This window comes from Porites lutea, chromosome 4 (assembly GCF_958299795.1).
Source record: "Porites lutea chromosome 4, jaPorLute2.1, whole genome shotgun sequence".
NCBI classification, from domain to species: domain Eukaryota; kingdom Metazoa; phylum Cnidaria; class Anthozoa; order Scleractinia; family Poritidae; genus Porites; species Porites lutea.
The window spans coordinates 7,430,669-7,442,844 of record NC_133204.1 but is presented as its reverse complement, the minus strand read 5'-3'; the positions used below and the strand labels follow the sequence as shown (position 1 = coordinate 7,442,844).

At 41.5% G+C, this 12,176-nt stretch overlaps 1 protein-coding gene and 1 non-coding gene across 3 annotated transcripts in view; both read left to right on the top strand.

Moving 5' to 3' along the window:
• Positions 1-9,187, top strand: part of LOC140935576 (ankyrin repeat domain-containing protein 17-like) — a 29,138-nt gene extending 19,951 nt beyond the window's left edge. The window contains exons 19-29 of one of the 2 annotated variants that reach the window (XM_073385138.1): positions 123-319; positions 762-1,053; positions 1,572-1,728; positions 2,588-2,824; positions 3,317-3,469; positions 3,804-5,071; positions 6,002-6,231; positions 7,289-7,360; positions 7,778-8,008; positions 8,716-8,757; positions 9,064-9,187. In XM_073385138.1, coding sequence (XP_073241239.1) covers positions 123-319; positions 762-1,053; positions 1,572-1,728; positions 2,588-2,824; positions 3,317-3,469; positions 3,804-5,071; positions 6,002-6,231; positions 7,289-7,360; positions 7,778-8,008; positions 8,716-8,748 — 2,870 coding nt within the window. In that variant the 3' untranslated portion in view covers positions 8,749-8,757; positions 9,064-9,187. Of the gene's footprint in view, positions 1-122; positions 320-761; positions 1,054-1,571; positions 1,729-2,587; positions 2,825-3,316; positions 3,470-3,803; positions 5,072-6,001; positions 6,232-7,288; positions 7,361-7,777; positions 8,009-8,712; positions 8,758-9,063 lie in introns of both variants that reach the window. The other variant, XM_073385137.1, reaches the window with a different exon arrangement.
• Positions 9,188-11,773: 2,586 nt separating this feature from the next.
• On the top strand, positions 11,774-11,861 carry Trnav-uac (transfer RNA valine (anticodon UAC)). The gene is given in 2 exon segments: positions 11,774-11,810; positions 11,826-11,861. It is a non-coding gene; the product is annotated as a tRNA-Val (tRNA).
• Positions 11,862-12,176: the final 315 nt, after the last annotated feature.

Genomic DNA, 12,176 nt, shown 5'->3' with positions numbered 1-12,176 from the left:
TTTTTTCGCACATGCTTTTCCCACAAAACGCCAGCTACTCGGGCTGAAGTACACCTAACTTGCCTCCACTCTCTTTACCTTGATAGACATGATATTAAATTAGTTTTATTTTATTTCTGAAGGTGGCCATCTGGAGGTCTGTCAGCTTCTCTTTAGCTACGGTGCAGATGTTGACAGTCAGGACAATAGAAAAGTTTCAGTCTTAATGGCAGCATTTAGGAAGGGCCACGTCAAAGTAGTTAAATGGCTTGTTAAACATGTCCACCAGTTTCCCTCTGACTCTGAATGTACAAGATTTGTGTCCACCCTGTCTGACAAGGTAAAAAACGCATAGCAAATAAGCTTAGACTTCGATTCTTAAAACTTAACTGCCCAGTGGACTCTCCATGATTTTTTTTTGACTCCACCCCAGCTTTGTCGCATGAAGCTAGACTTAAACCTTTCCTCACAGAAAATTGATGCGCTTCCTTTAACTTCGAGAAGCAAAAGAGTACTTTTCACCACCGTGTTTATATCTTTGCGGGTATGTGTCCTGTCGGCATTCAAGTCCTACCATGATGCAGATGTTTTTCCTATGAACCTAGTCTAATGGCCCCACAATTTAGCTCCCACGAATCTCCTTTAGTTCAGTGGCAGGGCATCTGTTATTAGTAACCAGAAGGTCATGGGTTCGACTTCTGTTGGGAGAACTCAGTTTTCTTTTGTCCGTGTTATTTGGAAAAAAAGATTAAGCTATTTTTTAAATGCCTGATTTCTTACAGGAGCTGTTGAACAAGTGTCACAAGAACATGGAAATAATCGTAACAGCCAAAGATCGTCAAGCGGCAGAGGCGAACAAGAACGCGTCAATTCTGTTAGAAGAGCTAGACCTTGAAAAGGAACGGGAGGAGATGAAGAAGGCAGCTGCGGCCAGAAAAAGGGACAAGAAGAAACAAAAGAAGAAAAAGAAACTACAGGCTGAAAAGGAGGCCGAAACGAACGTAAAGAATATGGCCGAGAAAGAAAACAGCGATGACAGCAGTGAGCCGGAAAGGAAAATTTCTGAGAACGGTGGTCAGTTGAGAATTGTGACATCTCACTTTTGCTTCGTTTTAAAATTTTTTTAAGTATTTGATATTACTCGGATCAGTAAATATTCTATATACAAGCATTGTGATACGCATCCAGGTTGAGATGAATACTGGATAACATTTAAACAGAATTTAGAATTCATAGATCGAGAAATTATCACAGCGCAAATTGTTGCGTCTTGTTGTGAAATGACCGGGTTTGGCGAAATGTACCGTGTTTTTATCTGTTTCGTAAGTGTTTGTTGATTTTCGCATTACTATCCGTTTTCCAGAAGTCTCGGGATTAAAACAGTCAATGTATAAAGTTTGTCAGTTATCTTTTAAAGAACCCTTTAAGATACTGACAGGAACTTTGCTTTAAAAATGTGCTTTGCTCATCCCTCTTTGTGTTCCTAAGTTTTACAAAAAAAAAGAGAAAAGAAAAAGGGCGTTGTAATTTGTCGCCCCAAGTTATGTTCTTAGTTCTACATTTCTTAGTTACTTTGTTTTTTATTTTTGCAGTCGATACCAATGTGTTAACCCCTCCACTGAGCACCTCTGCCGTGATTGACAGTAACAGTGTAAGCGGGGTAAGAACAAGGAAGTCATCTACTGGTTCACTGGACACACTCACAAGCATTGCTATTACTGCTGCAGTCACCACAGCATCTTCTGTAAAGTACGCTAACACATTTATGATTAGAGACCTTGAGATTCTAAGACGAGAACGACTACAAGGAAGAGATTTCACCGAAAGTTTTTTCGCACATTTTAAAAAAATAGACGTCCCGGAAAGCTTCATTAGACTATTTTTCACCAGAAAAGTTAGCACGTTTATTTTTAGAGAAGGAGGGTACGCCTTCTCCCCCCGTTGAGAAATGGTAAACCTTCTAGCATTTGATAACTTGTTTCCCCCACTTCGATATTCCCGCTAAAACGAGAAGTAGTATGACGACGGCTACCACCTTTTCCCGCCAAAATGACTCTGGTTCACGCGCGCACACTACCTTTAGTATTACGAAAATCTCACAGTTTCGTCGTCGTAGAAGCTCAGGTGTCATTATAGTACCGCTTAATTCATCACTTCCTGGCATTCACCATAATTAACAATTATTGTTTCCAGTTCATTTTTGGGATGTTTGTAAACCCCTTAAAAAAATCTACAACATTACTTAAGCGATTTTTTTGGGTATGGTAAAACACAGTATACTGCGGGAAATTTGGAACTAGCCAAATCGAAGACAGTTGCATGAAAGAAAAGTAAAAAAAAAACAAACGCCAATAATTTCATTTTAGTATCCCTTCCAAACAAACCGCCAGGCGAGGTAAGTTAGTTTTGCGCAGAAACGATGGTAGGCAATTTATGGAAAATTTTGGTCGATTTGCAGACTCTCGCAGCACGCGAAAGGAGACGAGTCCTGTTAACTACCTCATGAGTTAGGGCAGTACTGTTCTTCAAAAGTCTGTTACATCTTTTACTTTCTTGCGGCTGCCTTGTCTTTTCGGAAGTAAACAATAGGAAATTGTGTCCTTTTTAGGTCTAAAGATGTCATCAGCGTTATGAAAACTGCCGAAATTACCAAGGTTGTAGCTACCACCATAATGACTCAGACCACCCCTCACAGTGCACTTTCACCGATCACCGTAGCGACCGCAGCAGCCCAGTGTCTGGCTGTGACTCTTACTACGACCACAGCTACCACTAAGGTGTCTACTTTACCGAGTCCTAAGAAAGGCAAGAGACACGAAGATGGCTGGAAGGAGGTCGTAAGAAGGTAATAAATGATATTTCTCTAAGGAACGACATGTGTTCATGCTATGCAGAGAAGATTCGTCTGAGACTAAAGCGTAATGCCTTAGCAATACAGGTTGCTCTAGGTATGAGGAGGAGGCAGAGCGATGATCTGTAATATGAAACCATGATCCCCCTATAGAGCTTTTTCACTTGACGTAGCGTCACGTAACGTCAGGTCCGTCATATCGGTGTCCCAAAACAATGAAACGGCGGCCATGTTGGTGCCCGAACCAGTCCTTTGGGAGTTATGTAAAAAACTTTCTTTTGTTCCAGTAAATTTACATATCTGTTGGCCACGTGGGTGAAAAGGCACTTCATTAGCTTCCTTTTCAAGACAGTTCTAGCCCAACCGCATGGTGAAAACGAATACATAGTCTACGCACGGGATTCACGACCACAATTGTCCTACGAGAAGAGATGTTCCACTGATGTTCAAACAAAGCGGTTTATGTATATGTTGTTTTATTCTTAGGTCCAAGAAAATGTCCGTTTCATCGTCCGTAATTAGCCGTGTCATTGGTCGAGGAGGATGTAATATCAATGCTATTCGTGAAACAACAGGAGCCCATATTGATATCGACACCAATCGGCAGAAAACAACTGGCAGCTGTATAATAACAATCAAGTAAGTTGTGCGCTAGCTCAAGTGGCTTCAAGTTATTGCCCTGCGGTTGAAATACTTTCAAAACTAATTTGCATCAAGTAACAATGGAAACAGACAGTCTTTTTAAGTAACAGAGTACTTGTATTTGACTATTGTCTCTTCCATTTTGTTTTTGTTTTAATGTTACTGAATATACTTATGTTTTATTACGATCATAGCTATAGGTTTGGCAAAAGGTTGAAATAACCACAGGGTTTTAGAGTGTAGTGTAAATTGTTCGCCATGTACTTGTTGTTCTACCTAGTTTTGGGTTCACGTTTTTAAGTTCTCTTCATTCTAAACCTTTCTTTTTCAGGGGACCTGCTGATGCTACACGACAGGCACACCAGCTTATCCAGGCCCTTGTCAAAGACCCTGAATGCGACATCAATGACGTTCTTCCTCGAAAAAAGCACCTCCCGTCTCCAACCAGCCGTTCAGCAACCGCTACAACGATCACCACTTCAGTCACATCCACTGTCTCTCATCACAGAACCCTCTCGGAACCCAAACCCAACACTGTTAAAACGCATTCAACGACACACTCAACACAAACACGAACCACCTCAAAAACCACGACAGCTGTTAGTCACCAGAGCTTGTCAAATTCTTGGCCATCTACAAATACCACTCCAGCATCGGTTCGACCGCAGGTGACCACCTCTGTGAGCAACACCTCCGCTAAGAGTGCTGCTATTACTTCCTCAACTCACATGCCAAGTACAGCGCGCTGGGCGACTACGACACAGACTGCAGCCAGTACCAACAAAAAGGCACCATTGGCGGCTACCCAGGTGACTTCCACAAGCTCCCATCCCATTACTGCCGCTGTTTCTTCGACAACTGCGAGGAAGATATCTGGTGGGAAAGCAAATGTCAGTGGTTCTTCTGGTTCTGGAGTTGTCAAACCGCCAACTCCTGCCAAGCGACAGTTGTTCCCTGAATCATCATCGTCTGAGGTGTCAAGGCAAGCTACAGCAAGTAAAACAACAAGAGTGGTCAAGGGTTCTCCTTCATATTCATCGGTTGCAATGGGGGTGACAAGTTCCAGTGGGTCAGTTGATGGAGTTACACCGGTCACAACATCCTCGCCTTTGAGGGCAGCAGGATCTGCGATCACGTCCTTGGCGTCTTCCAATCTTCCGCCAGCCATCAGTAACATCTTATCGCACGTTGGCCAGACGCTGAGTCCCAGTGTATGGAATGACATCTCTCACCCCAGCGTCCGACCAAACGTTGGCCCTGTTTCTGATTTAGACCATTCCTCGTCTGTTTCTCCAGCTGATCCCATCACACAGCCCCTGTACATCACCACCCCGGGGGCTCTGTTCACCCCTCTCCCTCACGAGGCACCGTCATCTTCCCCACCCAACACCTCTGCCTCACCAGTTCCCACTACAACACCTACATCCACTTCTCCCAACTCTTCCCCTCTAGGGACGTCTCTTGCCCCTGGGAGTACATCTGTTGTAGAGTCGGCCGATAAACCATCCTTGAGACCAATTGGGACTGAGAGAGCATCCAGGAGGATCAGCGCCAGCCCACTCCCTTCAGTGCCAGGGATATCGCCTCTAATTGGAACAGGTATAGTCGGCTTTTCTTGCCGGTGGCCAGTATTCATCTTTGTTTTGATTAGTCGAAGGAGTGGGTCGAGGTAATAGAGAGTTAAAGCTTCACTTATACGACGAACGGCAAACGTCAGATTCAAGTTTAGAATTTCTCAAAATAGAAAATGAGCAGATGAAAGTAACTCAAAACAATTCTTGTGGATAAAAAATTGTGTAGGTTGAGTTTGATCGTCCGGGTGAACGTAGTCCTGAATAGGACTGTTGTTGTTGACAGTGACTGACGTTTCGACAACCAGTGCGGTAGTCATCTTCAGAGTCAGACTTTTGACTCTGAAGATGACTACCGCACAGGTTGTCGAAACGTCAGTCACTGTCAACAACAACAGTCCTATTCAGGACTACGTTCACCCGGACGATCAAACTCAACCTACTTTTGAAATGACTCCTGGGTTCAAACCTTTCACAAAAAATTGTGTGAAACTTCTAATTTATGTGTAGAAATAATGAACAGTAAACGACAAGTAAAGGGGAAACTTGGTACGTTACGTGGTACAAATTCGCGGTTGCCGTTTGACGTAAACGTGAAGCTTAACCTCTCTATTAAGTGCAGTCACAGTGTTGAGCAATACGAAATGTTAACTATCGGCTCTCATCGCTCCCCGAGAGAAATGAAACCTCCCCATCCCCCTCTCCCTCTCCCCCTACTCCCCTCCCCGCTCTCTGAATTCGCGCCGCACTCCACTGTCTGAACTTCTGGGACAGGCACGCTATCTACAACAACGAAGAGCGATGAAAGGTGGCTGTATTCTCAGTCTACGTCTAATGCAAAACAAAAAGCTTTTGGCAGTAAGAATGCTCAACATATCGTGTGATTCATCACGTTAGAAATTCTAAATCTCGCACATGTTGTGACAATGTTTATTGTTATTATTATTTTTTTGGCCAGAGGGAACTCAGGTTGCTGGGGTTTGGAGTTACTCTTATGCGCCTGACCCTACACTGTCAACAGGATGGTCAGGTGCCCCTAGTGTATCAACAGCGCCCTCGCCTCCTCTTATCAGCGGCAGTAACTCCTTGCCAGGCACAGATGAGGAGCACTTCAGGGTGAATCCGGGTGATACCCTTCAAACATTCTTGGAACGTCTTTCGCTCTCGAGTCATCTCGGTCTCTTCCAGGTAAACGTGCATGCTTTTGTTTAATTGGTCGTTTTCGTTACTGGAGACGGATAATCAGTCTTAAAAATCTGTCAAACTTGACAGATTAACAGACGGATTATTCGGATAATCCGTCTCTGGTTTGAAAACCGCCATTGGGAGTTTCTTCCGTTTTATACGAGGTTTTTTATTGCAAGTTAAGCTGATTTGAGTGTAACGTTTACCCTTAACTTATCGGTATTCACTGAAAGTTCTGACGTCTATTCCACTAGCGCGCGGCGCGTTTGTTTCACTTATGACGTCAAAGTCTGTCACATTCTATACTTTATTTTTTATTTCCTGCTGCAGTGACCCCTTGTACGAGAATTATTAGCTACGCATTTAAGCGTAACTGTTTTACATTGAATATGGATGATTTTATTGCCGATATCTGGACGAACTGTATGCAACTTACAGTGAAACGTGGAAATACAGGTACCTAGACTTCCATGTAAGTCGGCTTGTGGTCAGTCTAAAGGTAACTCGCTTTGCACCTTTGGAATGAAGTATAGTCAAGTCTTCTTACTTAGGACATCGAAGCAGCTGTATGTATTTAGTGGGCGTTTAAGGTGTCCGTTTTACGGAGGTACATGTCCGGAGAGAATGATTCATATGTTGTGAACCCCATCTAACTTACTGCTCTTTTCAAAAACACGTGAATTGTGAACTTCAAAAGCCAACTGACGTTAGCACTTTTCGCTGCCGTCAATCATCTTAATTTGCGGACCTCTTACGAAACAGAAGTTTACTTCACGGCTTCAAAAGGTCATGGTTTGTGATTTTCGATCCGTTTTGTGTGTTTCTCTGTTTCAAGGTTTCGTTGCTTGTGATCGTAATGTTGATTGACGGCAGCGAAAAATGCATTTGTGAAGGCGGCCTTTTAAACTTCGGAGTTCGCGTGTTTTTGAAAAGCGCACTAATGCTTTGTTCATCGGTACATCTCGTCAACCTTACTCCACGCCTTTTTTGTTGTTGTTTAGATAATTACCGGAAACGAGATACATAATTTAACGTCTTATCCATTGTTGTTGCTTTGTAGAAAAACGAAATAGACCTGGATGCCCTGTTGTTGATGTCGGAAAAGGACTATGCAGATATCGGCTTACCAAAGGTAAAGAAACAGTTGTGAGTCATGATTTCGCGTTAATTGCCTTTGCTGGTACGGTATTTTTAAACTGCAGGGCTGAAAGTAATTTTCTTTCTGGAAATGTCATATGTAATACCAAGTCACCATTTAGGTCGGACCGAAAAGTGCCGCCCGACCCTATCAAACTGGACGCATTACGCGTTTTTAAGCAAAAATTTGGACTCGCAGGTCGACTGTTTGCAGTAGACACTAACAATGTTATTTGCTTGGTACAACAAACTCACACGCGCTCAAGGTAGATTTTATTCATCTGCTAAATGATAGTCTTTGGTAGCAAGATTTCGTCGGATATGGGCCAATTTTAGTCGTAGATGGTTCATTGACCGACTGTTATTTGCATTTCGGAGACTGACTTTCGTAATTTGTGGTTGCTTTTATCAGGGACCTCGGGTGAAACTGTTGAACAGTACTCGGCAACTTTACACCAGCGACAACCAAGAGTTCAGTGCCGGTCCCCCTGGTCCCTCGCCCAGCACTCGGCCCGTCGGTCGCACTCCCGGCTGGAGTCCTCAGGGGATAATCGCTACATCGTCGCCACCGACAACTGTGGCTGCAGGGGTTCCATACGGGGCGAAAAGGGTGCCGGGACGGAAGGTCGAGACGAACAAAAGAGTAAGTAAATACTTGAAGTTTGAGTTCGGTCTTAAGAACGAAAGTGTAACAATCTATTCGTATTGTATAACAAGGCGTTGACTATTATCGAATCTCCCATAATGCACTCTGTTTGCTACCCCCCCCCCCCCCCGCCTGCCCCGCCAATCAAACTTTGCTTAGGGTTATTGGAGAGATTTAGCGAAGGGCAAGCGTCATTCCTCAAATAGGAAATGAGCAGATAAGAAAAGGGCAAACTAATTCTTATGGATGAAACTGGCGTGAAATGACTAATATTTTGGAGATAAAATGAACTGTAAACGTCAAGTAAAGGGAAAAACTTCATCACGTGGTACAAATTACGGTAAACGTGATTCTAAATCTCTCTATTGTTTGCAAATGTTTTGGAAACAATCGTTCTTGCAAAATTTGGGAGGGGGATAGCATGTTTTCTTGGGGATTCGAAAATAGAGAATTGAAAGCAGTGAGTTCATATAACATTGTATGTTGAGGCTCCTTGGCCATTTTCTTTAGAACAGGTGCGCTATTAATCAGCAAATATTTATGTTTTATGAATAGCGTATGGACTCGCAAATCTGGTGTATATTCAGTTTCTTTTTGTTTTCTTGTTTAGGAACAAGAAAGAATTTTCTTAAATTTGCCACAAATTTCATTAACTGTTAATGCTATTAAAATATTCTGTCTGACTGCCTTTTGTTTTGCAGCAGGGGTGGAAATCGTGGAGTCGAACAGCGGTTTAAATGTTAGTGGTAAGTACATTTCGATAATTTAATATGTTTGCTTTCTGTACCTATCAACTGTGAGTTAAGGTGCCTCTTTGCGTCTCCTATTACTTAATGGGTCTTTGATGACAAAAAAGTTTTTTACAAACCACACAGTTTGCTATTTCTTGGAACAAAGCTACCGTATTCTCAATTAAATTCTGGCTAGAAGCCGTTTCAACGGCGACATAGTTCTCTGGAAAGATTTTCGTTTGCGGCCTCAGGAATTTGATATTTTTGATTATGTTCGCTTTAATCCTATGTTTTTTTCTCATGAATTCCCTTTATTTGCAGGGATTGCTACTTAACTTCGACTTTGTTGAACTCTGGACTACAGAGGACTTAAAACAAGGACCTAACTTTATTTTTGGGTTAACTGGAACGATAAATGATGAATAAATCTTATGTTCAATCATTAGCGCGTTGTATTTTAGTCGATTCCCTTCCCATTCCATCTCTCAGGGCTCGTACACACACCTTTTTTAGTACACGAGTGAAAGCAGAATTTTCCGCAAGGGCAGGGCCTCAATTGTCTCTATATCTCCTATATTTCTTATATTTTAAAACTTTCCCTATATTTCCCTATTTAGTTTGTAAATGCCCTATAATCCCTATAATTCCATCTGAAAATAAAAAATATACTGAAGTTCATGAACTTCTGTTGGTGGAATGTGACAAAGACAGTGAATGTTTCGGACCATCTGAGACCAAAACTGGTAATAATTTTATTATTAGTGCATGTAAATGTACTTAATTTGATGCTGCTGTGAGCAGTGATCTTTATCCAGATATTGTCCACATTCTAGAAGGAGTATGCCACAACTTTTTGTGCACTCATTTTTCAACCGAAGAGGATCGAAATCCACCCTCAATAATTGGTTGCTTTTTAAGTAGCCAGTAGGAAAATAAGAATTCCTATTCTGTGATGGGCTTTTTAGCCAGCCCCGGAACTACGGTCTTGCCTGATCAGAAAATGGCATTTATGATTAACCGAACAGTCGCGAGCTGTGGAGCTGTAAAATTCAAAAGTATTACCAAAGAAGGAGTTACATGAAATTGTGCTCAGCTTCAAAGACTTGCATTATCTACAAAAAAGTGGAGGGTATCAGTCGTACAATTATTCATAGTTGCTTAGTTGGCATAACTTCGAAATAAGCTATAATTCCTTCTTTTTAATGCGGACCTGTAGATCACTCTTCATGAGAATTCTACATCCTGTAAGCATCTCAGCAGAAATCCATATGTTTTTAAAACAGACGATCTTCATGTCCTCTTAATGTGAGAGAAGCTCCACAGCATGAGCTACCTGCCAGGAAGTAAACAAAGGTGAAAAAAAAAGCGTTTAAAAAGGAGGTTAAAGTTGTGTAGGCCCACCAATTTCATTGTTGCACGTAGAAAAAAATTATAATAGTTGCAAAACACAATAACAATATTTTCACTGTCCTTCAGGGTCAGTGTGTGTGTATTAACCTGGGGTACATTTTTGCTTGTTCTGTATAAATGTTCAAAATGTTGGGCCAAAATTTATTATGTTCCTAACCTTCTGCAGAGTTGTAAACTGGTACTGGATAAAAATCCCTATATTTTCCCGATTACTTTACCATTTTCCCTATATTAAGCCCTATATTTTTGCTTGAGGCCCTGCAAGGGGCAGCAGCGCAGAAACTACTAGCTCTTCAACTCGTCCTCCCGTCCGAGACGAGGATTGTCCTTCTCCATTCTCTCTTAACCTAGTCCCGTTACGACGTCTTCAAAGACCTGTTCGGTAATTGAATTTTGGTGAGGCTCCCCTCCCATTCACGTCCCCAGAGCTCGTCGCTTCTTGGTCGCTTATTCTTGAAACGAGGGGCTCCCCTCCCTTCTCCTTTTCTTTTCTCCCCTCTCCTGTTTTGCGCATGTCAACAACAACAACGTTTATTTCACAGTACCATTTACATAGATGGTGTTACATAAGAAAAGAAAGGAAAAATAATAAAATAGGTTTAAAATATACATTTAAAAAATGAAATAGTTAATAACTAGATAAAAAGAAATAATCGCAATGAATGATGGAAAATCAACTAACAATATAATTTACGAACTCTTAATTTTTCTTCTCTGGAATCCTTCAAAAATGAAATATCCAATTTTTTTTACAGATGAATGGGTCGACATTGTTGAAAAGAAACAATGTTTTATCTGTTGTATTGAGATAGTAAACATAGGGTATTCAGAAGTGATATCATCAAAGAGTTTTTCCCTTGCGCGGCTTTGGAGACTACAATCAAAGATGAAGTGTAATTCGTTCTCACTATTGTTAGATGAACAATGTTGACATATTCTTTTTAGGGACGCAGTGTTTACCGGTTTCAAATCTTTATGCTGTGAGTGTAAAGAGTCCCGAGAGTACCATAAATGATCGATTAAGCGCCGCTACTCGAACAAGCACCTCACTTACGTAATTCTCTCAATATACCCCTCAGTGTTTTCGCTGTAGTTGAAATAATTTCACGGAACCGCTCTTGTCTAAGCGCCACACCTGTAATAGGGAAAATGAAATAAGCGCCGCGGGGCCCAATGGATCATTTACGATAGACAAACTTTTGGTCGTAAATGTGCCCTTCAGTTTGCAGGTGCTTTCAGCTATGATTTTGTCATTTTTCATCCCTTCAAGACGATTTCTGTCCTTGATATAAGCCGAGATCTCTCCTTGAGCGGTAGAACCTGCCTTTTTGTAAAAATACACTGCAAACGCAATATAAATCTTACCCGAGAAATAAGGTACTAGCTGTCGAGCCAGCCAAGCTAACCGAAGTGGTTAAACTCATATAAACAGACCGATAGAAAGGTCATAAAACATACAAAACTTTCAGTTTTCTAAATTGGATGCCTTCCCTCTCCTACCAAAAATTTTGCACCAGCCCTAGGCCTGATTTATTAAACGTCAGCGAAGAAACTGGGCACTAGGATTACCATGGCATTTTTATAATTCTTATAATTAAAATTCGTCGAAATTGTTCAGCGGGGTTTCGTAGTGTAGCGGTTATCACGTCTGCTTTACAAGCTATCTTGAAAATCGCAGAAGGTCGCCAGTTCGAACCTGGCCGAAACCACTTGTTTTTTTTTTTTTTTTTCTGGGCTGAGAAAAAAAAAATACTTTTTTTGGCTGGCAGAGGAAAGACAAAAACTAGCCTACCTTTTTTTTTCAATTGCGATATACCATCTAATAATCTAGATTTCTTTCTCGAAAGCTCTTTTTATAACATTGTTTTGGTTCACAAAATTATGGAGAAAAATGTTTTTCTTCTTGCATGTCTTATTCCTTGAAACAGGCTCGAATATAGTGGAAGAAATACGACTATAAAAAGGTTGTTAACTTAAGAAAGTGCGATTGTTGAGCTTCATACTAATCCGCTCATTCGAATAAT